At 35.9% G+C, this 19814-nt stretch overlaps 2 protein-coding genes across 2 annotated transcripts; both read right to left on the bottom strand.

Annotated features, from left to right (window-relative positions):
- Positions 1-1557: 1557 nt before the first annotated feature.
- Positions 1558-14500, bottom strand: LOC105183458 (zinc finger protein 343). Its single transcript, XM_025303855.1, has 5 exons — positions 14473-14500; positions 13676-13826; positions 8321-8632; positions 7227-7399; positions 1558-3103 (listed from the first exon to the last, which is right to left on the bottom strand). Exons 1-5 carry the CDS (start codon positions 14498-14500, stop codon positions 2799-2801), a joined length of 969 nt encoding a protein of 322 aa, XP_025159640.1. The 3' UTR covers positions 1558-2798.
- A 1044-nt stretch (positions 14501-15544) lies between these two features.
- On the bottom strand, positions 15545-19062 carry LOC112589666 (longitudinals lacking protein, isoforms A/B/D/L-like). Its single transcript, XM_025303841.1, has 2 exons — positions 17674-19062; positions 15545-16441 (listed from the first exon to the last, which is right to left on the bottom strand). The coding sequence occupies exons 1-2, from the start codon at positions 17693-17695 to the stop codon at positions 16170-16172; spliced, it is 294 nt and encodes a 97-aa protein (XP_025159626.1). The 5' UTR covers positions 17696-19062; the 3' UTR covers positions 15545-16169.
- Positions 19063-19814: the final 752 nt, after the last annotated feature.

Below are 19814 nucleotides of genomic sequence, written 5' to 3'. Positions count from 1 at the left end.
ATTTTAAAGATATTTTTACTCTTATTTACCTCTCATCAATGACTTTGATCCTGACATATAATATGAAAGTCATAGTACTCTCTAACAAATTTTAGTTATCGCTCATTGTTTGTTAAAAAGTTATTAACAAAGTAGTATTCACTGTATCGTTTTTGTATGATAATCTATCGTAATTCGGAAAACTGAAAAAAAAAACAAGTTTCACACGGTATTGGCTGTTTTCACTGAAAAGGAACTTGGATAAGAGTAAGTTAAGTGAAATTAGGTTAATTTATGAGTTAATAAGTTTAATAAACTTAGTTAATCAAGTCATTAGTAGGAGGTAAGTATATTTTAATAAACTTAGTTTATTAAACTTACTATTATTACTATGAGTTTCAATGATAATTTATTGAGATTATTTTATTATATATTATTTAAATATATTATTTAAATTATTTTCATTAATAATATTTCATTAATATTATTTTCAATAATAATTATTTCCATTAATAATTTATTGAGTTATTTTCAGTAATAGTTTACATATAGTTTATAAATAGATTTAGTAATAGTTTATCGAGTTTGATTCCGTTCTTTCTACGCCCTGCAGTTTTCTGTAGGAACATATAGTTTTATATAAGTTTTTAATTTTCCACATATAATGAGATTTTTCCACACACCTTGGATATAAGTTACTTTTTAATTTTTTTTTATAAGATCCTCGCTTTGTATAGTGGCCTTTATTAATCTTTTCACGATCTACTATTTCAGTATGTGATAGCTTCATCAATTTAATAAGGTGAAAGATTTAAATTACACATATACTTCCCACGAAATCACACAATCTGCATCAAAATCGAAAGGATATAAAAAAATTCTATTCCTTACACTTTTCTTGTTAATAATTTTTTCACAAACAATGATTGCTGGCTAGAATCTTTTGAAGGTTACAAGAAACGCTTTGATTGTGAGATGTATCAAGTTGTCATCCTACTGAATATCTGTTTTGACTATAACATATAATCTTCAAAATTTTTTATTAATAATTTTTTAACGGATTATGAGCGATGTGTAAAATTTGTCGGAAAATACTTAGAACTATAATCTTCATATTATACGCCGAAGTCAAAGTCATTGGTAGGAGGTAAGTAAAGATAATAAAATATTTTTAAATATTATTGAGTTTTATATATTATCTTTTAAATTTAAAACCCATATACTTGGAATCTTGAGAGTTAACTTTAATATAATCTCTTGAATTTATATAATAAGCTTCATTTCAATCAAAAGGGTTCGGAAGAATACCTATCTTTGCTCTATCCGTATCGACAGCGATTTGCTGCGAGCTAATCTCGACATTAACATGCTCTTTAACGCTTTCAAAACTTAAAAACGGAACGACACTTATCGAGCAAATGAGCACATAAGAAATTGAGTGTGTTTTTTCTTTCACTTTACTGTCTCTCTCTCTCTCTCTCTCTCTCTCTCTCTCTCTCTCTCTCTCTCTCTCTTTCTCTCCTTCCCTCTCCCTCTCCCTCTCCCCCTCTCTCCCTCTCCCTCTCTCTCTCTCCTTTTCTCTCTTTTTTTATTTTTAAAAAACACTATAATATAATCTCAATCATTACATGATTGAGCTATATAGCTATAAAGATAAGAGTAAATTCGTCTTTTTTGAGCATAAGATTCGTTGCTGACATTGCTGACGCAAGTAGCCATTTTTCTTGATTTCAAGCTTGTCTTAAGATCTTTTGTATATTTACAAACTTCTTTTCTCTTTTCTTAAATTTGTTAAATAAAAAATTAATGTTTCTGACTTTCACAACATGATACGTCAATTAATAATTCTCGCATCTTAAGAGTGTGAAAGAACTAATTATGACTAATTCACTAGTTAACAGTATCAAAAAAAATTCGTCCTCTTATTTCAAAACAATGAACAACAAATATCGTGCTTTTTTACAAAGCAGTATAGAGATTTCAACAAATTTATGCTCAGTCTTTCATCTTACTCTCTTTCCCCCTTCCTCTTTCCTTCTGATTCTATCTCTCTCTTTGTTTCTCTTCTCAAAAACATTCTGTAATAAACTCAATCATTACATGATCGAGTCATATGGCTATAAAGATAAAAGTAAATTCGTCCTTTTTTGAGCATAAGATTCATTGCAAGCTAATGTTCTTCTGGATTTCAAGCCTATCTTCAGATCTCTTGTATATTCACAAGCTTCTGTGTTCTTTTATAAATTTGTTAAATAAAAACTGAATTTTTCTGGCTTTCACAATATGATACGTTAATTGACTCTCACATCTCAAGAATGTAAAAACTAATTATAACTAATTCACTAGTTAATAAGATAAAAAAAATTTCATCTCCTCATAATAAATTAAAATAATGAATAACAAATGTCGTGCTTTTTTACAAAGCAATGTAAAAATTTCAACAAATTTACACTCACTCGGTGACGAGCACGTGCTTAGTCAGCCGTGATTCGAACATTACATATACGCACACACATGCGCCATAGTTCAATAATTTCAACAAAGAGGAACGACGTTCAAGCGCTGTTGATACTCTCGAAATCACTGCTACATTCATCCAGATTACTAACGGTATAAGAAAAGAGAAAAGTTTAATAAACACGTCGTTCCTCGTAGCTCTCGCACCTAAGAGACAAAAAGAAAAAAAAAGAAATGTCATGTTCACAAGTGAGAACTTGTTCAGCTCTATTTAAATCGATAATTAGTGATCGAGATCGGTGCAATCGTCACATATGAGACCGTCAACGATTCACGAGTCGATCGTTTCCAAAATCGCGGGATCACAGAACGTAGCCGTGAACAGTCCACACGTGTCGCTGAAAGTTGGACCGCTGGTGAAACGCCTTGTGGCAATAGCGGCACATGTACTGCGGCATCTTGCCGCATTCCTCCCGCAGGTGACGGTTCAAGGTGCTCTTGTTAGTGTAGGATCTGTTGCACTTGGAGCAGGGGTACGGCTTCCGGAATATGTGCGCTAGCATGCTTCTCGGTTGCGCCCGTTCGGTTCGACCTGCAAGCAAAATTCGTGGTATCATTAATGCGCACTCGACGCGGCACTTGGCGAGAATTTGATTTTCGCGACGAAGTCATTTCCGCGAAGATCGCCACTTGTCCTTGAATCATTATTTTGTCTTCGGTAGGTAGGTAGATTTCATTTAAGAGGAAAAGAAGAAACAAAAAAATCTCCAAAATAGAAGGCGGATCGTACGGACTCGAGAGAAAAATAACGCTCGTGATAGCTGGTTAGTCTTGACAGTTTGCAGAAAAGTAGTGACAACGCGTTTGTGACAAGCTTAGAAAATTCTTACACACTTCGCTTAATGCGACTCGATCAGTCCGCGAGAGTATGGATCAATGTCGAAATTAAGATTGATCTGACAGTGAGATATAAAAATTCATAGTGCAATTGTAACAAAAGATGATTAATGTATGCGTCTGATGTAAATCTGCTCGTAAATTGCCATAGATTCTCGATATCCGTCTTCATGCAGGATACTCTGCGTTTGTACGCATCTTTCTTCGGTATGATGATCTTCCAAATTTTCCAGCGATGTCTTGCGTTGTGTCTTCGAGCGACGTAACTGTTATTACACGAACTGTTCTTGTTTGTAAAACGCCAGCTAGTAAGAGAGGTCATTGTGAAGCATCATATTCTCAACCATGCATATTAATTATAATTTTATTATATACCGCGCGATATATATATATATATATGATAATAATAATAAAATTATAATAAACTACAATGAAACGCCGTAAACGGGGTCACGTACAACTAAGGCCTCGGTGAATGTCCATTTAACGTCCGAATATACGAGAGAATTAGTCAACTTATCACAGAATTTTTTGTTCTTTTTTTGCCGACAAAATCGAATTTAGTCAAAGGAATCTTTCAACAACTCGCTGCGACTCTCCATCACCTCAGCTCGATTACAACTCCCCATTTCGGTCTTCGGTGCAGCAATGTCGATCATACATTCAACATTGGTACTCTATATAATATTCTTATAACAGTATGTCCTAACGTTAAGGAAATTCCTAACGTAAAGCGTTAAGGAATAGCTTGATCATAAAACCCTTTACCATTGAGATTAGAATATACTTGCTATGCAACCATATATACAATCAATGACGAATAAACTAACATCTTTTATGTAGCGTGAGAAAGGAAAGGATAAATGCTAAGTAAAAACTAACCAAGTGTAATAGCATTGAAGGGGAGGGAAAAAGCGGCAAAAGTCACGAAGCGCCGCTTTCGATCTCGACAGAAATTCAAGATTAGTTAGCCCTGACAAATCACTTTTCTCCTTTTCGCTTAAAAGCTCTTGTCTTTTTTTTTCACGGGAGATGCCGATTACAGCCACATTTTTTCCCGCAGTCATACTCGTACGTAATCTTATTTATTCTTTACTGCGCCGCATCATTGATATTCTTCGTTTCGACGTAATTTCAGCCTTGACCAATTATACTAAATAATTTTTGCAGTCTCTAAGTCGTTTTTTTGAATTGTTGCATACGTTCGCAAAGAATGATAATAACTACCCTCGTCGCAGTCTTCACAAAATATGGCTTTTAAGCAGGGTCGGATTTTACTAACAGGCACTATAGGCACGTGCCTAGAGTGACAAATTTTGAGAAAGAGAAAGAGAGAGAGAAAGACAGAGAGAGAGAGAGAGAGAGAGAGAGAGAGAGAGAGAGAGAGAGAGAGAAAGAAAAAGCAAAGAAGAATACCTTTTTTAACATACAAGATGTCTGATAATTATGACGTGTGTACACAACTCTCGTGTATAGATGGATCTCATCAAACTAAATAAAAAAATCTTCTATCATCTTGCGAACAACAAAGAGAATTTTCCAATTTAATTTAATGTACTTTATCGAATGTTGACACAATAATTGTAATTTGGTTTGCGAATTTATACCACATTTTTTATTTCGGACGTTCCGGAACAAATGTGACTATTATTTTTAAAGTCTATAGAAAATAGTTTATTTTTTGCTTTTGTATTACTTATTTTTATTGTTTTAATTGAAAAATAATTTTTTATTTGATGGTTGTTTATTTCTTAATTAAGTTTTTAAAAACAAAAATATTTTATTTTTGTAATTTTAATTTCAAGGACGTAATAGATAAATTTTGCAATTTAAGCAACTGGTTGTTACATTTGCAGAGATTTTAAAAAAGATGTATTCGTAGAAAATATCGTTATATAAAAAATCTCATAAAATTATAAAATGTCACAAATAAGTAAAGAATAACTTCCAATTAGTCGTTATCCCATTTTCATCACTTGCAAATTATAAAAAAAGAAATTAAAAACTGGTCCAATATAGACAACCTTTCTCTATACGTATTGAAGTATAACTAAGTGTTTATTGGATGATCAGTTAATGCAGTAATTACCAGACATCATGTATAAATCTGCTTCATATCATATCTTACGGCAACAATAATAAAAATTGTTTACTTACTTAAAAATTTTTGATTAGTTGATACGGTAATTACCAGACAACATGTATAAATTTGCTTCATTATATCATATCTTAATGAGAATAATAAAAATTATTGTTTACTTATTTAACAATTTTTTTCATTTTTTCAATTGAATTTTTCTTTTAATATCACGAACGACTAGAAATAGTTCGAATTATATACCAATAAGAAAAAGAGAGCAGCATTTTCGATAAAATTTTAAAAGATAAAAATAATTTATGTACATTTGATATAAGCTCGATATTGTTATCGATAGTCATATTATATGATAAAACATATTGACTAAAATAAAAAAATATAAAAAATAGAGAACAATAATCTATTAATATCACTAATAAACAAAAAACTGTTTTCTAGAATAAAAACAAGACGCGACGTCGCGTAATTCAAACTCACGTAATGAATAATACATAATTTTATCACGTAATACAATTTTAATTTTGTTAAATTATATTTTTAATTAATTCGTAAATTTATCTAATTTTTCACGATATATCACATCAGGATATATGAAAAAAGTCAGAACTTTGGAATATCTCGAAAATAAAATAAAAGTTTCATAAAAAAATGTTTTAGATAAAAGTTGTAGGGTTTAAAAAGATCTATTTACTGATCTTATCTGTTTGACTTGCCCTGACCTTAGTAATGTTTGGGTAACATCACTAAGGTCAGGACAGTTTATTAATTATTGAGATCTTTTCAAAATATTATATATATATATATCCATATTGGATTAGTCGTTTCGAAGTTACCGAGGTTTTTATAATAAAATGTCGGTGATTGCAGTTTTATTCAAGATGAAATAAATGGATATACTATTATCATATTTATTATCATATTATCATATTATACTATACTCATATATTGAGAAAAAGGCAAATGATATGCAGGCCGAGTTGAAACTCAATCAGGCTTAAGTCGATTTTTTTAAATAGGACTCGCATTTTTTAAATTGCAGATTCGTGTACAGAACAATTTTTCTTTTCGACTATGTAGATTATTAGGCCCAGATGTAGATATTTAGGCCCAGTCAGGCTCAAGTCAATTCTTTAAATGGAAACTGCTATTTTTTAAAGTAAATTTATGTTTGGGACAATTTTATTTTCGATGATGTCAATTAGATTTCGAGCTCAGAATATAATTTGAGTTCAAGAACCCATTTGAGCTCAATCTACCCAAGGTCAAACTGATAAGATCGATAAATAGACTCTTTTAAACCTTACAACTTTTATCATTTTTAACATTTTTTATAAAATTTATATTTGTCGGGATATTCCAGAGTCCCTCCATCTTTTTTATATACCCTATATATCTTATCCATTTGTCATATATAAAGATTATTTAATAAATTATATATATATATATGTATATTAGTTTCATTTACTATTAAAAATTACTGATTTATAGATATTAATGATGTGTCTATAAGCCGCAAACAGCTAAATCCGACCCTGCTGTCATTAACGATACAGCCTATGAACAGTCCTTAAATAGTAATTTTACTAAAAATTTTCCGTCCATTTCTCGTCTTCTCATCAATATAGGTTTTCCAATATCTTTATACCCGCGGTCATTTTTCGCGACTCGCGATTCTCGCGCATAAACAATACACATACACACGCACATTCTCGTTTCAAACGAAGCGACGTGAATTAAGAACACAAATTGAACATTTAGGGAATAACTATCTGCGATTAACAAGAACAGTTATTACAATTGTTTCCCAATAGAAAGAGAAAATCGCTATAGATCGCTATATGTCGGTTCGGCTCATAGGAACGAAATCGAATTTCTTCTTCTCCTTCTTGTTTTTCTTCCACTGTTGGTACCGTGATTATACCTCTTTCGATCTCTTCCTTGAAGCATTGATCTTCTTCAATTGTCGATCTAACACGAATGCGACATAATGTTATCGATTAAGGTTTGGCGAATCTGACAACATACACATACACATACCAAAGTAAATCGCAAACAAGTATCAGTTACACATATTCACATCGCGATCACTATCAAGTATGGCTTATAATATAATTCACGTCACTATACCCGTCGAATAACCTTTGAAATAACGAAACACGCAATCCTTCTAATCTAGAAACTCGCTTAAATCCTAATCAGTCCGCCGTTTAACGCACGATTTATCTTTGAGACGATCATTGACCAGGCTCGAAAGTTATCATCTCTCACAGTGTCGACTGCTTCGTTGAGGCATCTGCCGATGGATGAAACACATCTGGAAAGGAAAGACTGGTTGAATTAATCTGACGAATTAAATGAGCCAAACACGTTTCGCTTGAAGGGAACGGGATTTCTGGTCCCGAGAAGCAAATTCGCTTCACAGGAGCAGGGAATAATTCTGTTCAATCAAAACACGCTCGGTCCATCCATCGTTGCGTTAGTTCAAGCAATCTTTCTTCTCCGTGCGGAGAGTGAACCGATCTCGTAGATTGATCGACTTAGCCAACCAGCTGGCCGGACGATGTTGATGATAATACCTCGTTACGACACAGCTATTCTTCGCCGCGTTCCACCCAACGGGACCCACCGGCCCGAAGAAACCGACCGTAAGAAACCTTAACTTCCGAGCTTGGGTCATAATTAATGGACCCTTGCTGTATTACCTAGCAGTCAACGCAATGATCTGTATCGTCAAACCCACACATATACACACATGTAGGACAATCTACCGTCCGACACAAAGCTTCATGGTTACTCGGATATCTTGAGGGCTGGCGTACAAAGCCCCGTCGAGATCGAAATTGCTCGATCGTTCTTGCATAGCTGGCGCCCGGCACGTTCGTTTTTCACTGCGGACGATGCGGCTTAGGCCGTATCATCGCGATACGACTCTCCCGAGGCGGGCGAACATTCATGAAGGAGATGCCGTGGATGGTAAAGGCATGTCGCTTGAAGTTGTCTTTCTGCTTGAAGCCCCGATGGCAGATGTCGCAGATGAACTTCGGCTCCTTGTAGCACTCGACTTGCAAGTGGCGCTTCAGGCTGCCCTTGTTCTTGTAGGACTTGTCGCATTGGTGGCAAGGGAACAGCTTCGGTAGGTTGTCCTGCCTTTTTAGCAGCTTCTTCGGCGAGTATCTACCTGAAATGTAGAAGACGGAAGCGCTCGATTATTGGACCTCGTCTCGGCGAGACGGCGATGACAGAAGCGTGCGTGAGCTTTAAAAGCACGGATGATCGTTGAACCCGACAGCCCGCGACAGATTGTTTGCCTCTACTGCGTATACGCATGTGTACGTGATGAGCTATGTGTGTGAGGAATCGCACGGTGAGGGTCTTTTATTCCGTTAGTACTGTTAATCCTCTAGTGTACCACGGGATGAGTGAAAAAACAGTCGTTTGGAAACACATGTCGTTTAAACAAGGGAACGACTGCTGATCAGTGTTTGTGATCTTTCGTGTACTGTCGAGAGCTTGCAAAAGTTGGTCGGGTCCTCGATGACTCCACTAACACGGAAGTTGAGTCGTTTCTCACACGCGAGAGTCAGAGAACTGCTTCAAAGATGGCAGAAAGTTGCGAATGGGGATGGCAGAAGCTTCGACTGATCATGGTGTTATTATTATTGATAAAAGGAATATGGCGAATGATCCAACGAACGTTTGCAAGCCTCGATATTCCAACGAACGTTTGCCACCCTTAATAGATCTTACACGTCGATGCCAGAAAATCTTCAAGAAGCTTCATGACTGGGAGTCAGTGTATATCCATCGTTTCTTTATTTCAAAATTCTTTATTTTGAAATTCTTCTCCAAGCGCTTCTCTCTCTCTCTCTCTCTCTCTCTAAAGGTGGAAGGAATGCGCGCGAACGCGGCATGCTTGTGATTCTCGTGGAACAACTTCGCTAATTGAGAATCCAAGCTCGACGTGTTCGTACGACTTGATCGAGAGGCGGCTTTGAGATTGGAGGGCAGTCAGGTCTTGAGTTGTGATTCTTACACGAACAAGAACGCTGTCGTATCAATAGATTGGTCAACACAGCGCCAGAATTGGAATAAATCTTCTTGATTTAATAGCGATATTATTGGAATATAATACTCGAGCTATTAAAACAATGTCTACGATGTATTAGTTTCAATAAAATACCTCTATTGAGTCAAGAAGATTTGCTCCAAGGGCTCCTTACGCACGAAGGGAAAAGATCAGTCGAATTAGCATGACAACGAACACGTCAAAGCGTTTCCGTTGAAGGAAATAAAATTTCTAATTCTTACCGAATTTCATTCAAAAAATCAAAAATTCTATTTTCGTCAACCAAAACATATTCTCGTTCATTCGTTGTCATATTAATACCAGCAAGCTTTGCTTTGTGTACGACAGCATTTTTGTTTCACGTAAGCGGTTCTTCCGGGAAGATTGAGGAGGAATTTACGCGGCAGTGTTGCTGGAAGTTGGACCTTTGCTTGCTCTTCCTGCAGACGTAGCAAATTTACCGCGAATTCTTTTTGCACTCGTCTCGCGCGTATAGGATCTTCCATGAGTGTAATAAAGTTAAAACGCATGATTATTAATCTTGGGTATCATAGTTGATATCAATTTCCTGTCTGCAATGTAAAGCATACCGGAAGCGGTAGGTTAGTAAAAGAAACGCGAGAATTCATTTAGAAGAAATTTCGCCGTGCAGATGCACGGCAAGGTATAACGCGGAGAACTCTTCGCGCGGGAGGAACTCGTTGAGGTGAAATCTTCGGAGAAATTCTTCGAAGCTTCCTTCTTTCTTCAAGACGCCGCTTTATATTTCCTGACGGTTGTGTCGTTGAGAATCGTGATGCTTGCGACTTATAAAAGCTTGGAGAGCCGTTTTATTTTATTTTTTTCGGAATAAAGTGTAGAGAAATCGTGATGTTGTTAGGATGGTTGAAATAAGTTCACACAGATGTTTATTTGCAAGATATATGTGCAAGATCAAAGGAAAATTGGGAGCTACTAGTAGACCATGGAGGACTTTTTGGCTAATTAGATAGACCTAGTTAGATAGACGCGGTATTCTAAAATTCCTATAACTCGTTCATTTTAATAATTCGATCATCCTGATCGATACAAACTTAAACTTAACATCAAGTATTATTTCATAACTATACAAAGGGGTAAACATAGTCAACATGTAATCAAAATGAGATCAACCTACAATGCACATTAATCGCATATCCAGGATTTTATGCGATCTGCAGACATTACGCCATTATATGGTAGTTCCTGATATCCGGGTATATCACAAATACAAATATATCTTCTCGTTTTTCTATACTGTAGTGGGAATTCTACATATTTCGAACAATGTTTTATGCTTTCTCTCACTTTCCTTTGCATATCGCGAAATCAATATACCTTGGTGAGATTTAAGATAACTTTGTTTATGTGACCCTTCGCGCTTCATAGATTCCGGTACGTAAGATAATAATTCTCCGCTTATTAATTTTTCGTTGGATAAGTCCACCTCAAAGTTCGTAGAACTATCGTTAGTCTCTTCTAATTCACGTCACGAATTCCGCATATTTTCTGGTCCTGGCCTTGTTTTATGGGAAAAGTCTGTTCAAGAACGTATTATATGCTGCTATCGCATCAGCTGAGCGCGTCCACGTGTTTACACGGATCGGTGTACTAATTCGTGTAATCATGTTGTTGAAGAAACATAGCCCAGCGTGCTAGCCGCGGGTTGACTATTTGTTTACTAAGGGTAAACTATCGCAGTTAGTAATGTAGATGTTGAATCTGATCCTGGTCAAATATAGGTGAAGTCTTTTTATCGCGTATAGCAGCTAAGCAGTCCAGTTCAAAGCTACGGTAACGATATTTCGCGGGTGTTCTATGACTAAAATATAATATCGGCTTAGAATATCCGTCATTTTGTTTTCGCATTGCGACGTTCGCATCACAATGCGAAAACTACGAAATAATTCTATGGCTGCGGTCGAACAGTAGATTGCTAATGTTGGTTTCTTAGATGAACGTTCCTTTAATGCATCAAGCGCATCATTTTCTTTGACTCCGAATTTAAACTCGACATTTTTCTTTAATAATTCGTATAGGGATTTTGCTATGATATAAGAAAGTTTGGGATAAATTTCCGGAAATAACCGACTAGTTTCGTAGAGTGTTGAACTTCTTTCATATTTTATGCGATATAGGATACTTAATATATAATAATTGTATAATATATAATTATTATAATATATAATAATTGTATAATATATAATTATTATAATATATAATATATAATAATTGTATAATAATAATTGATTCAATATTCACCGCGCTAGGTTAGCGTTTTAATCTAAATTTAGCCGAAATCGGAGTTTATATTAACGCGCGATATCAAATACCTCGTGTAAAATCCCTAGAGGTTCTTCCATTTCTTCTATAGCTATTAATATGTCATCCATATAAATTAAAATTTTATCTTTCCTAATCATTGGCTTGAAATGTTGGAAATATGCCGCTGAAATACCGGAGGTGCATTTGTTAAACCAAAGGACATTTTCAGGTACTCGAATTACCCCATCGGTGTAGTGAAAGCGTATATTTAACGGAGGATTCTGCTATTCCTGATGGGATCCGCTTTTCAAATATAGGCTGCTGTAAATTTTATCTTTTAATCGATCTAAATGATCTTCTATCAGAGGAGAATTGAAAGTTATCTTTAATTGTGATTTTATTTATCTCTCGATAATCGACGTTTAGATTTCCCTTCTTTTTCCATACGAGACTGGCGTGACGCCAAAGAATACTCCCTCGAATTATCTCTTCTTTATAAAAAATCTCTCTTTAAAAAAAATTATCTAAGATAGCCTTCAATTTCTTATCCGCGTGTGCTGAATATGCCTTTGACACTAAAATACATATCGGTACACATTCCTTTGAATCTCACTATCACGCTACCCGAGATATTTGGGTTAATGTTAATATTTCGAGCGTCATGCAGGACGCTTCTCAACCGTTTAATCCTCCGTGTTCGCGTGGGCCAATTAAATTATGTCCAACACTTCCGTTCTTTCGCAACCGCAAGATCAAATCGGCTTCGTTGCTTGTCATTGGAAGGTTTCTTTCCCGCAAATCTTTCTTCGATTAAGCGATGGTATATTCCGCGCTTGCCATTTTCATTCGTGATTAACATGATATCTAAGCGCGCACGACCCAACTATGTTGGCGAACAATCTTCGACTCGAACCAATTTTGTACGCAGCAACTATCTTTTCCCTACAAGCAAGATCACAGGAAAATGGACAGCCGTTAGATCGTGTTACAGTGGCAGACTTTTTGGCGACGTAGTTCAAATAGACGCGATATTCAAACTCCTACGAAATAAAAACCTCAATCAACGAGTGACGACTCTTACGTTTACTGATGAAGGTAATTTTGCGATGTCTTCCAGGTCGGTCTTCTCGGTCAATCTTCTCGGTCTTCTGGGCTGATCTTGCGAGTTGGCATACGACGATTGCTCTACAAGACTCGGATAAGACCAATTTATAGAGGGATAAACTTTTATTACAGTTTACCATCTCATAGTTTGGTACAGGAAATGATACTGAAGGAGTCTAGGAATATACGAGTATTGGTATAGGAGGTATTGAGAACAAAAGTCTAGTCTCTTTTCTGCGTGATGATAAAACCTCACAAAACCAGCAACGAATGAGGAGAATTAGGCAGGCACGCTAGTTGTCTCAGCGAAACAATATTAAGGAAATAAAAATCTATGCAAGAGTGGAACTCAGAAATATTCTAGTTGTCGTTTGATTATTTATCGATAGATAGATAGGTGCAGAAGGTTTATATCTCTTCTATTTCTTCTTCTTCTTCTTATTCTTCTTCTTCTTTTTCTCATCTTCTTCATTATTTTCAGTGTAGACGAATATATGACGCATGAATATGCTTTCATCCTCATTGTTTCTTTTAGTTTTTGTATTTCGAAAACCGATGAGGAGAAGTTACTCTTTTATAACGTTTCTACAACGTTTCTAGCGTTAATGTTATCATGTGAATTTGCCGATCGATCCAATCTTTCCAATTCCCTCCGAACAACCTTTCGCACATTGTCGTCACACAGGTCGCCACTTCCTTCCTCAGCGTCCGGACGCTGCTATCTGTGCTGATTTTTCATATGTCTCTGGAAACTGCAGCGCTGTTTAAACATCTTTCTGCAATAGTCGCACCTGTATTGCGGCGGTTTACCGCACTCCTCTCGCAAATGTCGGTACAGGGAAACTCTCCAGGCATAGCTCTTGCCGCAACGTAGACACACGAACGCTTTGTGGCTCGACGACCCGTTGCTGCCGCTGCTGCTGGTCATCGAGTAGCTGAGAGCTGTAAATGACAGAGAGATTAATCGTAATCAGACTGATCGCGTCGTAAAAGCCGCTCGTCCGATTCACACCCGGCATATGTCGGAGAAGATCCGCTACGGAGAGAATCTCGTGGTGTACGGACGAACAGTGAGATCGATGTTAATCCTGTTAATCAATGTCGCTCGGTTATTCGTTGTCAATCTAACGAATTATCAAATTATCGTGCGATCGAACGTTCTAGCGGTTTTTAATCATTTTTATTATATATCTTATTAAATTTCCTCACGCTTTTCAGCGCTCGATTACATTCACCGCGCATGCTTTCACCTGAACGAATAGACCATGACCCTGATTACCTTACCGTGTTAGTACAAATGGGTACTCCTCCCATTGGATTAATATTAAATTAACACAATATAAGTAAACATAATAATAGACGGTACAAGACCGCTACATCGTCGATCAAAAGTGCAAAATGCTGGTGGGAGAGAAAGGAGTATCGGCGGAGAAGATTTTTGCGCTGTACACGTCGGCATAAAAAAAAGAGGAAGATATGTATACGGCGTATCATTCATTTTTGCATAGACAGATATAACATAGACATAGAGGGAACTTAAAAAATCATACAAAACTGGAACAGAACAAGAATAGTACAGCAAACATACTATTTGCTCTGATCAACAAGGACAACATGTGGACAACAACTTCCGTTGTTTCACGCTTTAAGAAAAATACATACATTGTTATCAGATATAAAGATATAAAACTTCACACTATCATATCTTTCGCATTCGCGATTTAAAAATGCCCTCATTCGCATTTTTTCTTGCTCACAGAATAACACCTATTTTCTTAGGGGATGTATATGGCAGGTTCTTTTTGCGTTTGTTAATATAAACCTAGAACAAAATAATGATGTCGATAAAGTTTCAATAGACACAGCACAAGAGAAATCAGTTGTTACAGGGAAAAGTAGGATTCTCCACCGTGTTTAATCACGCGAATTTCAAGAAGCGTTATGAAATCTGTTGGTTCATCAGGTTATCACGCTCCGTTCTCATAGTTCTCATTGTTTTAAAGCTGTGCATATTATTTACAGAAACACATCTTATATGGAAGCTGCACCGTGTTATTAAATTATTCGTTATGTTTAGGTCGCAAGAAATAATTGTAAACAATGCAACAGATTTTATATATTCTTCCTCTCTCTTCCTTGTAGATATTAGAAGAAAAATAGGCATTCGTTTAATTACAATGTTTCCAATTCACGGTCATGCCGAATTGAAGATAACGAGAAATGTTATAAAAATGTCCAAGTTATAAAAGTCTGGTGAAGAAAACGGAGCACTTCCTCGCGAAGTCCTTCTCTCCTTCTCTTGAGAAGCTCCAAGGTCGCGCTGGCTGCGAGAAGGTAGCTAGGTAGCTCTCGGTTCACTTCATCGGATTCCCGCTGATGCACGTCACCTGAAAAAAGACAACCGATCGATCAGATCGCGAGATCTTTCGAGATTGTTTGGCACTTTTCGTTCCACCTACCGACAAACGTGCAACACGTCGACACAAAACGGCATTTCGTCAATTATCGTTGCATACAAATACTTGATTGGTGCGCCATGGTTTGCAGCTTTGCGACTGGCAATCGTGGTCACGGGGAGATTGCTGAAATGCCTATGCATATAATTTAATTTATATATTCTATATACTACGTAGAAAAAAACAAGTTAACGAAATAATATGCGAGAAAGGTGACGAGTTACACACATGAAAATAACACGAAAAACATGTGACCACTGATCCACGGTGTTACGGATTATATCTGGTAGTGTCTTTATTTCTCTTTTACAATAAAATCACGATGTTGTAATTCAAATGTTACAATCATAGACTGCGCGGCTAGATATTTAGTTTAGTGCAGAACAGCGCGTTTCGCACATGGGAAAAAGTTTTCTTTCGATCCAGCGTACTGAGGTTGGATATATTCTCAAGCCGCTTTTGGAGAAAGATAAAGATACATATCACTCGCTTGAATCTCATCGAGATCCGCTTTAACACATTGACTGCTACGCCGGTTTCCATGGATCGCTTCCAAAGCTGGACTAACGAAGACTTGTAAGGTTCGGGCAACCAAAATCACAGTAAAGATATGCTTTTGCTGATGCATATTTTAGTTACGCTGACTTGATTAGCTTCCTATTGCTCGCACGCTCAAACACACACACACACACACACACATTATCATCATCATTATCCACATACACACATTTTTAATTCGTAACAATTACAATTAGTTATGTTCTGAATGTAAATCAACGAGACGCAGCAAAGCCAACATATCAACTTCACGATCATCCCTCCATTTCAATCAAAAAAAATGATCGAAGTGGATCCTCGTGACGTGCTTTGTCAGATGGTGCTTATGCATGAAACGATAGCCGCACACATTGCAGACGAACTGTGGCTGCTTCCTGCATTCGATGCGTTGGTGCTTGCAGAGAGATTCTTTCCATTTGTATGACTTGCCGCAAGTGTCGCACGCGTACCGTTTGTCGAGTAGCGTCGTCACGTCGACGAACTTCTCGGGCGCATGACTCAGCCTTATCTTGTGCTTTTGCTGCAACAGCCACGCTCTTGAATCTGCAAATGAAGGAAGCAGAAAACGGTTGGAGCCGGTTAGAGCAAATGTCGATGTAGTTGGGGTCATGAAAACGTCGGCATTCCTGTCGGATTTAATCGGATGCAAACGAACGCCGGGTCGAATCGAGAGGGCAGGGGGTGACTTTGCGACGCGTGGAGTGATGACCGAAAGTTGCAAGCGCGATGAAAGATGCATCATGCGTATCATTCTGAAGGATTAGACTCGTTTAATCCTCGAATATGTGTCTCAACAATGTTCAGATCTACGTAATTACGTAAGAGTATTGCGATACGATCGATGCTATGAGATATCGTGTGATTCATCACGTATCATGTCGCATGTCAAAAAAGTACAGTGTTGCGGAGAAGTAACAAAATTCAGGAGTTCCAATCTTATGCAATCTGCATACACATAACTACTTTCACCCCACACATTTCTCCCCCCCCCCTCCCCCACACATACAGACACACAACATATTTCGAAAAACTAATGCGACATATAAACGAAAAAGTTTTAGACGAGAAACTAAACGGAGGATTATCGGGTTTCACGATTCTATATTTATATAGAGATGACTTCTTTTATTTTTACAATGTGTGTGTAGAGGTAAATGCATCAGACAAGAGGTCGCACTGTTGCTTTATAGCGTATAAGGCCAGTTGCACATACAGAATACGGCATACCTGCCACGTACGAAAGTTGGTTACGGACAGAGACATAGTATACCTAGGCAAGTATTCATGGTCAGGTCTTATATTTAAAACCGTCTTAAGTTCACTTTCAGATACGCCAATGAAGTAGCTTGCACAACATCTAAAGGTGAACTTAAAACGATTTTAGATATTATATAAGACCCAACTATGAATATCGATTCCAGATGCGTTCTCGCGCAGTCTAGGTATACTATGTCTATAGTTAGGGAATATCGCAGTAACCAATTATATAACGCCCATATGCCGCATGTTTCGTAAATAATATTTTCGGGCAAGCAAGATGCTAAATGACTATCGTAGCATTCCCTAGCGAACTTCCGCCGCGCGACAAGTGTGCCGCGTCCTGTGTGCAACCGGCCTGATAGTAATATGCGTTCAGAAAACATAATAGTTGCACAACGGTTGAGTAATTCATCAACGTTATTGGTCTGAATGTAAGGATCTAACAGTAAAGACCAATAGTCACTAATCGCTCGTTAAGCTTTGTTTTTTGAACACTAAAGATAGATTAAACATACCTGGCGTCAACTCCATCTGCATTGTGGAACTACTTACTAAAAAACGGAAGTACTTAATTCGAATCAGTGAATTCTTAGTTTTCTCTTCATTTATATTATTTTAACATTATCGTATCTGACTATGCTATCATATAGTATAAATCTATGGCTAAGACTCCTCTTACGTTAAACTTTGGCTTGAGACTAACTTTGGTCTGCCGTTTAAATTTCCATCTAGGAAATCGTGTTGATTGTGAATAGAATACCTCTACACGTAAATACGTTATCGCATAAAAAATAAATTCGTTACTATTTGATTTCATTTGAGAACAAATCTCAACTAAATGATTGTTTAAATTCTTTTTGATCATTATGGTAATTGACATTAAGAAACACTATGCCGATAACTCTTATTTTTTCATTATTATCAAGATTGTAATATTCAAGAGATTTTACCTGGTAATCATTATTTATTAAAAATGATTAATAGAAGAAGTTTCATAAATGGAATGTAAGTTTTTGAGACAACCTATATATATAAATGTAGAAAAAGAGTTCCGTCTCCGCTCATATTCGTGTATTGTTTATCATATTTATATATACGCTGTGTGGAAAACTTGCGTTTATGAAATTTTTCTTATTAATAACTTTTTAATAAACAATAACCGCTGGCTAGACCTCTTGAATGTTACTTCAAAGGATAATCTCGACGATATATACTAAGTCATCCGCGTGATATCCTTTAATAGATATAATTACCACTTTTGTCGGTTTTTCCTCTTATGACGACGAGTGGCTTTCTTAAAAGATATATCTGAAACTTAAAAAATGCAATTGAAAACTATACATGTGTGTAATGCGGCTTTCTTCTAATCTTCCTGAAATCACTTAATATTAGATTTATAGATAAGCGCAACAGTAATGACATAATTACACAGATTTTGTTATAATAGATACGCTCGATACCTCATCAAACATACGTAATACATTTACAATCAGCATCTTACCGACTAAAAAATTGTTGAATTTTAATCTCGATGTAATATATAACAATTATTAATGATAGATAAGCATAAAAGTATTGCCATAATTACACAAATTCTGCAATAACGAATACGCCCAACATTCGTTAAACATATTTAATACATTTATTAGCATCTTACCGACTAGAAAATTATTCGCGTTAATTTCGATGCAACATATCATAATAATTATACAAGCTTGCAAAATGAAGAATGTCAAAAGTTGTTTAAGAATTATAGGTAGTTTCCTACCGTAATTTTGTAGACTGAATATGAATTTGGCCGCAGAAATTGCCTATCACGTCTGATTTCTAATATAAATAACGTAAAAAAAGAAAAAAATGCCGATTCATACGAAAGTATTACAGAGAACCAAATTCTTTTTTATATATTGATCGATAACTTCATATAGTACTATTTTTTCTCTTCAAAATCAATTTTTATTTGCCAACGTGGAAGAATAGACTACATGAAGCCGTCGGTTAAAATATAGGAAAGAATTTGCTTTCTCTATAGTACACAGAGAGAACGATTTAGTTGAATCTAACAAATGCTTATTTGGAATAGTCCAAATAAATTTTTTGATTGATTCAACTAAATCGTTGTCTCTGTGTACTTTAATATATATAATACTCTATAATACTCTATAATACTTTCTTCTCCTTATCTCTCCTTATATATCCTTATAAATATAAACCAAAGAATCATCATTTTTTAATAAAATGAACATTTTATCTTATTTATCTCAAAAAGCTGATGTAATAAATAATTTCTGCGGCCAAATTCGTATTTAGCACACAAAATTATTCGGAAGTTATCTATAATTCTCAAACAACAAAAGCATGCAGATCTTTATTAACAACAAATCGCTAATTATTCTTTATTAAATTATTCTTACTATAGGAACTAGCAAGAACGCACAACGACGGTACGTTTCGCTAAAAAGAACATCAAATATCTTCTGAACTTGTCCTGAAAATCTTTCTTGAGTATGGACATAATTCTGTACGCGAACTTTGTTCTTCAATTATTTTTATATTCTTTAACGATATTAAATAATACTTTCCCCTTTTCTCGCGAAATCTATTCTCGTCATGGTGTTATTATATCATCAGCATTATGGAATTTCTAGTTAGTTGT

This window comes from Harpegnathos saltator, unplaced genomic scaffold (genome assembly GCF_003227715.2).
Source record: "Harpegnathos saltator strain DR-91 unplaced genomic scaffold, Hsal_v8.6 scaffold58, whole genome shotgun sequence".
Lineage (NCBI taxonomy): Eukaryota > Metazoa > Arthropoda > Insecta > Hymenoptera > Formicidae > Harpegnathos > Harpegnathos saltator.
Note: the sequence above shows the minus strand (reverse complement) of the source record. Positions and strands in the feature narration are given on the sequence as shown.